This window comes from Primulina huaijiensis, chromosome 18, assembly GCF_012295235.1.
Source record: "Primulina huaijiensis isolate GDHJ02 chromosome 18, ASM1229523v2, whole genome shotgun sequence".
NCBI lineage: Eukaryota > Viridiplantae > Streptophyta > Magnoliopsida > Lamiales > Gesneriaceae > Primulina > Primulina huaijiensis.
In genome coordinates, this window is record NC_133323.1 from 8,347,442 (window position 1) to 8,360,870 (window position 13,429).

At 36.3% G+C, this 13,429-nt stretch overlaps 2 protein-coding genes and 1 long non-coding RNA gene across 12 annotated transcripts; 2 read left to right on the plus strand and 1 right to left on the minus strand.

The window, feature by feature from the left end:
• Positions 1-3,626: 3,626 nt before the first annotated feature.
• LOC140964892 (homoserine kinase-like) lies at positions 3,627-6,611 on the minus strand. 10 transcript variants are annotated; one of them, XM_073424866.1, is made up of 2 exons: positions 5,245-6,611; positions 3,627-4,538 (listed from the first exon to the last, which is right to left on the minus strand). In XM_073424866.1, exons 1-2 carry the CDS (start codon positions 6,379-6,381, stop codon positions 4,428-4,430), a joined length of 1,248 nt encoding a protein of 415 aa, XP_073280967.1. In that variant the 5' UTR covers positions 6,382-6,611; the 3' UTR covers positions 3,627-4,427. The 10 variants fall into 10 exon arrangements, with proteins under 10 accessions (XP_073280967.1, XP_073280972.1, XP_073280976.1 ...); XM_073424871.1 differs by having other exon boundaries at positions 5,223-6,611; XM_073424875.1 differs by having other exon boundaries at positions 3,630-4,440.
• A 437-nt stretch (positions 6,612-7,048) lies between these two features.
• LOC140963897 (uncharacterized) lies at positions 7,049-8,326 on the plus strand. The gene is made up of 4 exons (XM_073423381.1): positions 7,049-7,223; positions 7,309-7,801; positions 7,881-8,051; positions 8,132-8,326. Exons 2-4 carry the CDS (start codon positions 7,541-7,543, stop codon positions 8,324-8,326), a joined length of 627 nt encoding a protein of 208 aa, XP_073279482.1. The 5' UTR covers positions 7,049-7,223; positions 7,309-7,540.
• Positions 8,327-11,631: 3,305 nt separating this feature from the next.
• LOC140963789 (uncharacterized) lies at positions 11,632-12,764 on the plus strand. The gene is made up of 4 exons (XR_012172755.1): positions 11,632-11,681; positions 11,776-11,951; positions 12,030-12,484; positions 12,587-12,764. It is a non-coding gene; the product is annotated as an uncharacterized lncRNA (long non-coding RNA).
• Positions 12,765-13,429: the final 665 nt, after the last annotated feature.

A 13,429-nucleotide genomic window follows, 5' to 3' on the forward strand; every position in this document is an offset into this window, starting at 1 on the left:
TGCTTCCTTCAATTAATCATGTCTCGGGAAAGAACATTCAACCGACAAAGAGACATAGCAGATTGCAACTGAATATGAAACGCCGCACTTCAATCAATACAGCTTAGAACAACGCATTTCGGCTAAAGCAATTAAGACGCCGCATTACAATAAATGAAGCAAACAATGCCCAAGGAATGATGAAGTGGCAATCAACGGAAACAAATATTGAAACATATCTCAAGTTACCGTTGGAAGGAAAGCTTATAAATATGACAGAAGAACAGCTATAAATATGACAGAAGAACAGCTGAGGGACAAGACACAGATCACTCTATTAAAAGCTTGCTGTTACTCTGTCAAAATCTCAGCTCACCCTTACTTGATTTATTCGTAGCAGTCAAGGCTACAATCTGAGCTCACTAGCACTTTGTAATAATCGTTAAATTCGATAGTGCTAAGATCAGTTACGCACTGAGAATATCTTGTAATACTAAGAGTTTCAGTTTTTGGCAGTGATAAGTCCAAACTGAAGTGGGTCAGTACAAATCTTGTATTCGATCAAAGTCTTTTAGTGGAAATCCTATCCTTGAGATAGAAGGGGTGACGTAGGAGTAATTGAAATCTCCGAACATCCAGAAACAATCCTTGTGTATTTTATTTCAGTTTTGTATTCTATCTTTCAGTCAGTTAATTTCCGCAACTACTTCAGTTTAACTGATTGTCATTGACCAACAAGATTCCGAGATTCAGTTTCTCACCAAACTGAACTCAAAACTCGAAAAGATCAGTTTTAATTGTGAGTGTTTATTCAACCCCCCTTCTAAACACTCTTGTTACGTTAATCGATCCTATCAATGACATTTCTATGCACACAATTCACTCCCTTGAAATGACGATCAAGGAAGTTTTTGAACCCAACTTTAAATCGAGGTTAACAGGTTGACCTACGCTTGACAACCTTATAAATATACAGAATTCCCTCTGGCACCATGGTATTGCTTCCAAAACAAAAGCTGCATGTCTCTACTTCAAAGAGTTTAAGAATTGAATAGACTCTTGATGTGCTTATAGAAAGCTTCTGGATCTTCAACCAAGGTGTGAGAGGTGAAGCTTCTATCCTCTTCAATTGTAACTAACCCAATTTAGGAACCAATTGCTCCATCACGGCTAAAAACTTTGTTGGCAAACACCTTGAGTAACCCTCTTTAACAAAGGGTCCAAATTCTCCATTATTATTAGCCGTATTTTCTTTACTCTTCTTTTTAGTCTTTGTCATTCTAATCCACATAAAAATAATTACAATCTTAGACACGAATAATAACTCAAAAAATTTCACATTAAATTGACACGAATAAATCACGAAATTAGACAAATAAGTTGGTACAAACATGAACAACCAATCTCAAATAAATATCTCACGATAGTACATAATGATCTTACATGTGGAAACATGATAATGATCTTACATGCGAAAACTAATATAAAATAATAATCTCATTCTGTCAAACCAAACCAAACACATTCTGTCAAAATAAACCAAAACAAACTCATTTTGACAAGCCGAACTAATTTCACATAACTATCATTCCAAGTATATTATCTAAACTAACACATTTTGTTAAACAAAACTTGTTCCCAAAATCATGCACATTAATGTCCATATTCGGTCAAAACAACAAAATTCAATTTCAGAATAATGGGCTAAAATTCAATTTCACAATAATGCACCAAAATTTATTAACAAAAAAAAACACTAAATTGGATTTAATCAAGCATATTACTTTGTTCAATCTTCTTCGTGCAAATGGTGTTTGTCTGAGCAAATTCTATATCGTAGATTCAAGCTTCTTTCCACAAATCGCAGCCCTAAACTTTGCTTCATGCCCTCTTCAACTATTTCACTTCTGATGCCTTTTATGGGGCCGGAGGTTCTTTTCGCAAATCACAATCCTATTATGAACATACAACGCCATAAATCCATTTGTGTATTGAAAATGAGATTGAAGAAAATAAATTGTTTTTACGCACAAAAACCATTACAAATACAAAAATGATGACAAATAAACGACAATTGAAATGTGTACCCTTTAATTGTCCTTTATTAGTTTTATAGGGTGGTAGTTCCACGGAAATCCGAAAATAAAGCGCCTATTTTCTCCTCCTCAGCTACGCTGCTTCGACCTAGAATTTCTGGTTTTTGCAACGTTTCCGGCAACAGGACGGCAATGGATGTTGGGACGTGTGGTTTGCGCTGGTAGGGACTCTGCTTTGCTGGAATTTTCTACGCTTGGTTACGCATATTTACAGTTTTGAGCGACAGATTTGTCGGAAGATTCAGTTACATAGACTTGCGGAAAATATGGTATATTGTGCCGATGGGGAACGGGAAAGGGTTTCATAGATAATGGCGAGTAGGAAATTGAAGGAAAAACAAACGATTGCTCGCACAGAAGAGAAGAGGAGTGGGGAAGCGGGAAGGAGGAGTAGAAAGGGAAGATGACCAACAAAAATAAGGATTCATACAATTTTTTATCAATTAAAAAAGGTAAAAACAAAAAACATGAAACATGGAGTAAAAAGTAAGTTGGACTTTTGTCAGGTATAAAAACACAACAAAAAAAAAACTGATGGAGACTGAATCTTAAATAAATAATGACCAGATGTATTTTTATCCAAATTGTCCTTCTAATTTCCTACTAAAATAAATACATTTTTGGCAAGATTTTAAATATCTAAACTCTATACATAGAGCAGTCACACGTTTTCACATATCTTTATTTATAAGATAGGTCAACACTTCTATATTAACAATAATAACTAATACTTTTGGTATAAAAATAATATTTTTTATGAGTTAAATTGGATATCCGTCTCACAAAATTGACTCGTGAACTCGCATCACGAAAGTTTTTGTGATATATATAGGTTGATGTTCTTAATGATATGATATTATGATATCAATTAGTTTTTACGAAAATATCATATTCATTGAAATAAATAATATTTTTCACATAATATATTCATAACTACAATATCTAATTCACTTTAAAAATTCAAAAATTCAAATATTATCTCTACAAATCGTATATTTAATATAAGTGTATCATCTTTATCCAAATAAAAATTAAAAATTATAACAAAATTTTATGAATTAACTTGATCTATTAATGATCATATACATAATAATCACTATTTTACGTATGTATCGTCGTTCGCAAATATAAAAAGTACTAGTGCCCATAATTAACTTTAAAAGCAAATGACAAAATGGTAGCATCTCGTCTATATTTTAACCATCTGCATGCTTGTGTAATATACACAGCTAATTTCATTCAAACTGGAATAATCAAGTAACGCGAATATCGACTTATTTAAGCTGTTTTTAATTCGATTTGGTCTTTTTGATTCTGATAAAATAAAAATAAAAATAAAAAAATCCGATCACTTCAATTTACTTGGAAAACAAAAATTTCTAATTGACAGTTCGATTTTGATCAGTAATCGAGCCGATCGATGACCTCCTCTATCGGCGGCGAAGTCATATTTTATCAAACTTAAACATACTATATATGAATATATACACACTAATCTACGTACATGTGTGTGATACAGTCGTTTACAATAAAGCGTAGCCAGATGCCAAAAAAGGGATATGTATGATAACCTAAAAGGCTATGATCTCACGGAACAAGACTTCCAGTGGAAATTTGGAATACTGGAAATAGATAGCAGGTAAGAATATATGGTCGGGCAGATCCTTAGTATCACAAAATTTCTGATCAACCATCTTCCCTAAGACACCTTATTGTAAACAGACACGTCGAGATGGGAATTCAAACAATTAGCATCTCAACCTCACGAAAAAGACGTCGAGAAAATTTATTTATAACAGGTGGTATGAGAAAGCCCCGCAGCATAGAACAGAAGGACTTGTTAAGATATTGGTGGGTGCAAACAATAATGACTTCTATTTTTGTCATCACAAGCCAAAACAAGCAACAGATTTAGACAATTTACATGTCGATATTGCTAGGCGAGCTAAATACCGTCAAGACTAGTGTAGGCCAGTCCAATGGAATCCAATGGACAAACCACAAATTTCATAAAAACACGAGGCTAACTAGCAACGGATTCCCACCAGTCAACCCAACCATTAGACAGCCCCACTGTTGGGTTCCCACTCTCTTTCAGGCCAAACAATTTGAATGGAAGCCAAGTTCTTAGAAACTAAGATTTTGTTGCTGAAGTTCACCAAGATCGGCAATGAGTAAAACCACACAACCCCTCATGTTCATGCAGTAAACGGGTCGTTGAAAATGAACCATGCAACCAGCAAATATGCTAAGCACAGATTGGAAGGTGAATGGCCATGTGCTTCAGGGAGAACTTCCTTTTATAAATCATCACCCACCACTGTTGTATACTGCAAGACAGTGCTTCTGACACTATATTTTATACCTGATAGTAAAGACGCGCAACTGTGTTCTAGTTAAAACATTCCATGTTGATTGTTTTGCCACAGAGACAGCCATGCACCATAATAAGGGCAGATGCTTCTACACATGGTAGGCATAAACTACATCAGCAAATTTGTCCAGAAACAGCACGAGGAAACCTAGAATCACAGTGTTCTTGTCACAAAAGCTAAAATGTATACATTATACCCTTCACAAATAACACAGGTTTAGATATGTCATATACTTGCATATCAGGAAACAAGCAATTTTTTCTATCCCCACCTCAACATAAAGATAGTGAAAACACATATTACAAAACTATCGAGGATATTTGTGTTTCTTAGCAAGCTAATACTATATAGCAGTACCGCTGATATAGAACAGACTCCACTTCCCCAACCATCATTAAAAAGATCTGCGAGAAAGAATGTTACTGCAAAACTATACAAGAAGTAAGTGTGAGAATAAAACGGCCAGAGTGCAACAGAAGCCGATATCACATTGAGATATCCAATCGACTGTGTGTAGAAATTCTTAATCAACGTAATAAAATGGAGAGCCTTGAAGATTTTTATTATGATCCTGAGATCATCTATGTAAACAAGAGAAGGCCAATAAACTAACATAACTGACTAGAAATTCCTCCCAGCACAGAGAACGCTGGCAAGCCTGCCAAAGACTGGAGTTTTGTCTCTAGAATAATAAAAAAAACTCGCCAAAGAGTCAAAAATTCTGATCAATTGCATAAGTCATCAGAAGCGGGAAATAAGCTAATGAGATTACATTATAAAGGAACACTGCTTACAAGCCTAGCTCCAACTTGATCAAGTTGCTTCACCATAGCTAAAGCCTTCAAGTTACCTTCTTTCATGAAGGCCTCAACCATTCTCTCGCCAATTTCTATACCCCTCTCTTCATCATCCGTCACCGCGACGGCAGTTGGCCCTGCCCCACTTATTGTACACCCAAATGCCCCAGCAGCAATTGCAGCTTTCTTTACTGCCTCCATTCCCGGAATCAATGGAGCCCTCCTTGGCTCGACTATCTTATCCGATGACAACGCCCTGCCCAATCCTTTCAAGTCTCCTTGCAAAACAGATGCAACCAATGCCCCAGCCTGGCTAGAATTCCACACATGGTGGGACATCGTGATTTCTTTTGGCAATACAGCTCTCATTTTCTTGGTGGGAGCTTCAAATTCCGGATTTACTAACACAAAGAATAGTTTGTTTTCTTGAGGGAGCTTTAACCGCATTAGTTCAAGTGGATCATAGCTTCTAACCAAAACGAAACCTCCCATGATACACGGAGCTATATTGTCAGCATGGTAGCCGGAGACCTTCGCCTCCGACTCAAGCCCCGCGATAACCAGTTCTGACGGAGACAACAGCCCTCCGAAAAGCTCGTTAACGGCCACTGCAGCAGCAGCCGCACTTGCTGCGCTGGAGCCTAGACCACTGCCGAGGGGTAGACCCTTCTCGAGGGAGAGGGAGACACCAACCGATCGAACTTTCAGCATCTTCATGACAGCGATGGCAGCGATACCAGCGCAATTCCACAACGGATTCTTGCTGAGCTTCGACCCAGCTCCGGAGATCTCGGAAATGGAAACCTCACCAGGGCGAACATCCGGGTCGACTCGAAGGTTGACATAGTCTCCGATCCCATCCACAGCGCAACCCAGAAAGTCGAAGCCCGGACCCAGGTTTGCGACAGTAGCAGGGGCGAAAGATATGACGGAAGTGAACACAGGTTGGGGTTCTACAACGGTGACTGCTACAGATTTCGAATTGAAAGATGGTTGAGCTGAGGCAGATACACTGAATCTCAAGGAAGATGAAAGATTGAAGTGAGAGGAAGAAGACGGAGATTTGGATACTCTTGCAGTGGAAGTGGGGCTGAAAACAGGATTCAAGCTCATTTCACAAGAAGATACGGCCATCGTTTCTGGAGTCTGCGAACGGACCACAGGGCGGCACGCCTCCTACAATGTCTTCCGCCGATATTGCTTCTTTGTTTCGTGCTTCATAGTGATCCAAACCTTGAACGTGACGCTCTGAAACACTTGGGTACTATAAATTGGCAGATAGAAAACATTGAAGAACACAGAAGAGTGACGCGGTAGAGGTATTGGAGAAGAAAAGATGACTGACTGAACAAGAAATTAGGGATTCCAAAGATAAAATCAGGTAAAAGAGACTCAAATGTGTTTTTTTCCTAAGAAAAAGGATTCCTATGTATAATTATTTTCATGTCCTTGTGTTTTAAGTTTAAAATCTTTAAACACACGATTAAATCAACAAAAACAAATCTTTGCAAAAGAACAGAGAACCCTCCCCCGTAAACCCTATCCTCTGTTCCCGGAAAAACCCTTCACTCGAGGCAACGCAAACTAAATCGAAGGAATGTCAAACGAAAATGTGGTAATTTTCACGTTGATGTCGATTTTTTGCTTCTGTGTTTTTGTCGATTTAGGTTTGCTGCAGTGTGCGTCGATGAGTTGAGATCGACTATGATTTTATGGTCGATCGACCAAATTTTATGGTCGACCAATGTTTGTGGTCGACCATGTGTGGTCGACCAATGTTTTTGGTCGACCAATCTTTCCTAACTTTACTATCCTATTTTTTTTGTCACAGGTCTATTTGCTGAGAAAACTAGGCAGGGATGCAATTTTTCGATGCAAATTGACAATTCAATCGAGATATAAAGAGATTGCTGAGAAGATTCATCGTTATTTGAACAACGATGAGAAAACCCATTTTTTCGAGCAGTCGCCTTTTGGTAATTTGGTTAGGCATTATAGAGATTTTAACATTTCCAGTCAAATTATATGGTATTTGATGAGTAATCATATAGTTGATAGTAGTAGTGATGATTTGTTGATGGTGGTGCGCAAAAGGCCAGTTAGATTTTTTTTGTTAGAGTATTGTTTAATAACGGGTCTCGATTGCGCTATAGAGCCCGAAGATTTATCAGATATAGGTGTATTTGGCACCACACAATTTCCCGGTAAGTCTGAGATTGTTTTGAGTGATTTGGAGGGAAAGATTATTGTCCAATAGTAGAATGAGACTAGCATAGACTTGGAGAAGATAAAGATGGCTAGTCTATACTTCTGTTGTGCCGTATTTGGTGAGGCGACGGGAAAAAAGACGATGAAGATCGACCCTAAATACTTGAGGCTTGTTGATGATTTGGATAGGTTCAACCATTATCCCTGGGGTAGAGTAGCATATCGGGATGCGGTTCGATGTTTGAAGAAGGACCTTTTAGGGCGATATAATTACCTCAGCGAGGCACGGGGTCGGAAAGAAGTTGACGGCAGCTTCCTTGTCGGCGGTTTTGTTCTGCCTCTGCAGGTATATTATTTTTTGAATGTTAAAGTGGATATGTTATCTTTATTTCTACTAGTAACATTGTTTGAAATTTATGTTACAGATCCTTGCTTATGAATGTTATCCGAGCGTAGCACAAAAGGTAGCAAGGAGAAGAGATGTGGACAGTTTGATGTTGCCCAGGATGTTTCAGTGGGTGACTAACACGTGGTCGTCAAACCGTGCCCCAACTGGTGTTGATATCGCTGCAGCCTTTGGTGATTCTCCTATAGATGTAAGTAATATGAATTGATTTGATATAATAATTCTGGACATTAATTTTAATTAATATGATATGTTATTAATTATATGCAGGATTGTATTGGATTTTTGACTCCTACTCCTGAGGAGCTAGTTTCACCTTATTACACGACCGGGCTTTTTGTTGATTCTGCGCCTGATGCGGTCATCACTCGAGTGCTCGAGCTCTGGAGGCAAGGTCAAACAGTCATTTGTAGCGAGCACCCTTTGGAGGGAAAATTTAGGGAAAATGGACTCCATCGTTACTAATTTAAAAAAAAAAAAGGATTCATAAGTCAATTTACATAAATGTCATTCTGTTTAAGTGTAAATATACTATTAAATTCTTAACATTAAATCTATCCATCTCATTCAGTCGACTCCAAATTAGGTTTTCTTTTTCTTGGGTCGACGACCCAATGTTTTTTGGTCGACCTAAGTGCTTTTTAACTTTATGCAATTTTTTGTGTTATTTTTGAAATCAACACTAGCAATATTTGATGTCAAAATTGATTTAAAAGCTTTGGATACATATAAATCACTGAAAATTTTGGTCTATCAAACATTTTGCTTGGGTCGACTAAAATAACATGCTGGGTAGACCAAAACATTTTGCTTGGGTCGACCATGACCAACATTTTCAACTTGGTCGACCCAAGCAAAATGAATTGGTCTACCAAAAAATTTTTCTTGGGTCGACCAAAAGCAAAAATTTTTGGTAGACAATTTGGGTATACCACAAAAATTGGTCTACCCGAAATCGACCCAAGCAAAATTTTGCTTTGGTCGACCAAAGCAAAATTTTGGGTCGACCAAAACTTTTGCTTGGGTCGACCAATGTTGGGTAGACCCAAAATTTGGTCTACCCAACATCGACCAAGCTTGGGTGGGTAGACCAAATTTTGGGTCGATTCAGTGTTTGTTTTTGTATCTGAGTTCAGATATTTTTTAGCTTGCAATATGTTTGATAATCATTGGACATTGTATTGATCTTTTAATTATTGGACATTGTATTAATCTTTTTAATTTTGATTTAAGTATTTATTGTGGAATTTTGTTGCTGGTCGTTTTTGGGTCGACCCATGTTGATTTTGGGTCGAACAAGGTTGCTTTTGGGTCGACCTTTTTTCTAACACATGAATCCATAGATTTGACTAATATGACCGATAATTACTTAATTTTGATGGATAATTACATAATTTTGATCAATGTTGCATGTTTTTAACATACGAATCACATAATTTCACAAGTATGTTCTATAATGTTACATGTTATGACATATGAGTCACAATTTCACAAGTATGTTCTATAATGTTACATGTTATGACATATGAGTCACAATTTCACAACTATGTTACGTGTGTTTTGACATATGAGCCACAATTTCACAATCATGTTATATGTTTTTTAACGTATGAATCACAATTTCACAATTATGTTGTATGTTTTTAACATATGAATCATAATTTCACAATTATGTTATATGTTTTAACATATGAATCACAATTTTATAACTATGTTACATGTTTTAACATATGAATCTCCTATGTTACATGTTTTAACATATGAATCACAATTTCACAATCAACTATGTTACATGTTGTTTTAACATATGAATCATAATTTCACAATCAATTATGTTACATGTTGTTTTAACATATGAATCAAAATTTCACAATCAACTATGTTACATGTTGTTTTAACATATGAATCACAATTTCACAACTATGTTATAAGTTTTAATATATGAATCACATAATTTCACAAGTATGTTCTATAATGTTATATGTTATGACATATGAGTCACAATTTCACAACTATGTTACATGTGTTTTGACATATGAGCCACAATTTCACAATTATGTTATATGTTTTAACATATGAATCACAATTTCACAATTATGTTATATGTTTTAACATTTGAATCATAATTTCACAACTATGTTACATGTTTTAACATGTGAATCACAATTTTTTCACAACCAACTATATTACATGTTGTTTTAACATATGAATAATAATTTCACAACTATGTTGCATGTTTTAACATATGAATCACAATTTCAAAAATATGTTATATAATATTACATGTTTTAACATATGAATTCACATATTTAGCTGGGTCAACACAAAGTAGATATTGTTGTTTTTGGGTCGACCTTTGTTGCTTTACCTTTGAGTCGACCAAAATTTTGGTGTTGGGACCCAACATCAAGCAATTTGGGTAGACCAAATTGCTTTGTGGTCGACCAAAGCAATTTTGGTCTACCCAAATTGCTTTGGTCGACCATGGGTGGATCAAGTAATTTGGGTAGACCAAAATTTGGTCGACCATGGGTGGACTAAGTAATTTGGGTATACCAAAATTATTTTTGGTCTACCCAAATTGCTTTGTGGTCGACCAAAGCAATTTTGGTCTACCTAAATTGCTTGGTCGACCAAATCTTTTGCTTGGGTCGACCAAATCTTTGTCGACCCAATGATTGTTTTTGTATCTGAGTTCTTGTAATATGTTTTATAATAATTAGACATTGTATTGATCTTTTAATTATTGGACATTTTATTGATATTTTTAATTTTGATTTCAACAAAAACTAAAAGAATAAGATAATTAGAATAAACAAAAATTATTAAAAAAACAAGCGTGACACACCATGTAATTATGGGTCGACTAAGAAGAATTCTTGGTCGACAAAATTTCTTCTTGGTAGACCAACAAAATTTTGGTCGACCAAGAAAATTTTGTTGGTCGACCGAGAAAATTAATCTTGGTCGACCCATAATACTTGGTTGACCAACTCTTCTGGGTGGAGAAATAATTAAGTTGAAAATTTTAATTACAGTTAATATAATAATCAAAAGTCAACCTCCTTGTTTCTTAAAAAAAAAAAATCAGAGTCTTTTTTTTTTAAATTCTTTATGTCTCACTCCTACTTTTTTAATTGGCCCCCTTTGGAGTCTCCCTCAGTCTAGCACACGCCTTCGGCAAATTCAAGTCCAGATGTATCCGGCAACGTTTATGGTGATATGAGTAGATCAGTCCAGCACACGCTTTCTGCAAATGCATCTCAGGATGTTTCCGGCACCTGTTCTGGTGATCTCAATAGATCCAGCTCTAGCACCAGTTCTCCTATGCGTACGGATCCTAGAGTCCACTTTGGACTCAATCCTTCCCGCCACCGGTCACCCGTCACCCTTGGAGCATCGTTTCGAGAGGCGGTTGACTGCCTTGGAGGATTCTATTGCGTCTATGCATGTTAAGATGTCAGCAGAATTTATTGAGACCAGGGCGTGTATCCGGAATATAAATATGGCTTTAGATGATTTGAAATCGAGTTTTAATCTTGGTCTCGATGAGTTGAGATCGAGTTTGACTGAACAGATCAGAGCTGGTTTTGCTGAGATGAGGTCTAACATGCCAGTGCATCAGGACAAAGATTATAGCATAGCCTATAGCAGAGACCGGAAGAGGAAATCATCCGAGGCCGATTTTGGTGAGTTAATTTTATTAATTATATTTATGTTTATGTAATAGAATTATTTAGTATAATTGTCATTATTATTTTAATTTGTTTAGTGAGTCCGGATGCGCGTATGTCAGGTGGCGAGGCGACCACGTCGAGAGGTTATTACATTACACCTTGTCTATTCATATTTTCATTAAAGTTGTTATAATTGATCAATTTACGCAGCGAACTGTCAGTTTGGGGATATTAAAGACGACGGTGTGAGGCCACTTGCGGAGACCATGACACTGAAGGTAAACAACTCGCTGGCGCGAGTTAGGGCATCGATGCTCGACCGTTCGCCAAATATGATTTGAGGTTTTTATGTCGAATATGAGAAGTCGTACTACGGGCCCGTGGCGAGCGCAAACTCGCGTCTCACTTTCTCTGTAAGCATTTACAAAGCTTTTAAATATGTAGAAAACTTATTTTAAAACATTGAAAACCTTTTGTTCTGTTGAATTCAGCACATCGGCGAAGCTCTCCGTGGATTGCTTGAGATGCAGATCCGACATCCTGAAGTGATGTCGCCAGATGTGTCGTTGATGGACATACATTTCTACAGTTCGATTTCAGTATTGGCCGAAGATAGAGATAATGTTGTCAACACAGATCTGGTGGGGATAGTGAAAAGAAGTGATCCAAAATGGCCTTGTATCTCGTGGGAGAAGGCACGAAGAATTCTCATCCCTATCTACAGAGATAGGCGTTGGTTTTTGCTAAAACTCGTTACAGGGGTGAATAAGTGCATTATATATGACTTGCAACGAAGGCACGATCCCAACTTCAAATATCTGAATGAGGAAATAGAGCCTATACTTATAAACGCTGCTCGTCTGCTATCCATTGTTGGGAACAACCCACACCCTGAGAGGCCATGGAATATAAAGCTTCATGATGAATTCAGTGCCAAGATTATACAGTACATTGTCAACTTTCTAATTAAAATATAATAACTTCATTATTCTTTTTTTTTAATTGTACAGTAAATAATAACTTTTCATTTTATTTTCTTTTTTCACAGCGAAGATTCCGGAGCATTTGTGTTAGTCGTTGCTGGATACTCTTTGTCTACGAAGAGTGCGCAATTAGTATTAACTTTAGATGAAAATTTAGTATATGAGTTTAGATGTTTTTTAGCTTGTAATATGTTCCTTAATGATTGGTCATTGTTGTGATGTATCGGACAATTTTATGTAATTATTGGACACACATTGTTTGTTATTGTTATGTAATTCCATAGTAGTTTTTGGTCGACCACTCTAGTTTTTTGGTCGACCACTGTGTTTTGTGGTCGACCACTCTCCTTTTTTGTCGGCTTTTTGGTCGACCTCCACTGTGCTTTTTGGTCGACCACTCTCTTTTTTGGTCGACTACTGTGCTTTTTGGTCGGCCTCCTCTGTGCTTTTTGGTCGACCACTCTCTTTTTTGGTGGACCACAGTGCTTTAGGTTTAGGTTTTAGGTTTTAGGGTTTAGGGTTTTTTGTCACGATCTCAAAATTATGTTATATGTTAAAATTTACATAATAATCAATCTCAAAATTATTTTATATGTTATAATTTACATATGAATCAATCTCAAAATTATGATACATTTTAAAAAATATAACTCGTAAATTCACAATTATGTTATATGTTATAATTTACATGTGTCAAGATCTCAAAATTATGTTATATTTTATAATTTACCTATCAATCAATCTCAAAATTATGATACATTTTAAAAAATATGAATCGTAAATTCAAAATTATGTTATATGTTATAATTTACATGTGTCATGATCTCAAAATTATGTTATATGATATAATTTACATATGAATCAATCTCAAAATTATGTTACATTTTAAAAGATATGAATCGTAATCT

Coding starts and splice junctions, on each gene's coding strand:
- LOC140964892 (XM_073424866.1), bottom strand. CDS start 6,381: ATGGCCGTATCTTCTTGTGAAATGAGCTTGAATCCTGTTTTCAGCCCC. Junction 4,539..5,244: donor ATCAAGTTGGAGCTAGGCTT/GTAAGCAGTGTT, acceptor TACCATGTGTAG/AAGCATCTGCCCTTATTATG.
- LOC140963897 (XM_073423381.1), top strand. CDS start 7,541: ATGGCTAGTCTATACTTCTGTTGTGCCGTATTTGGTGAGGCGACGGGA. Junction 7,802..7,880: donor GTTTTGTTCTGCCTCTGCAG/GTATATTATTTT, acceptor TTTATGTTACAG/ATCCTTGCTTATGAATGTTA. Junction 8,052..8,131: donor TTGGTGATTCTCCTATAGAT/GTAAGTAATATG, acceptor AATTATATGCAG/GATTGTATTGGATTTTTGAC.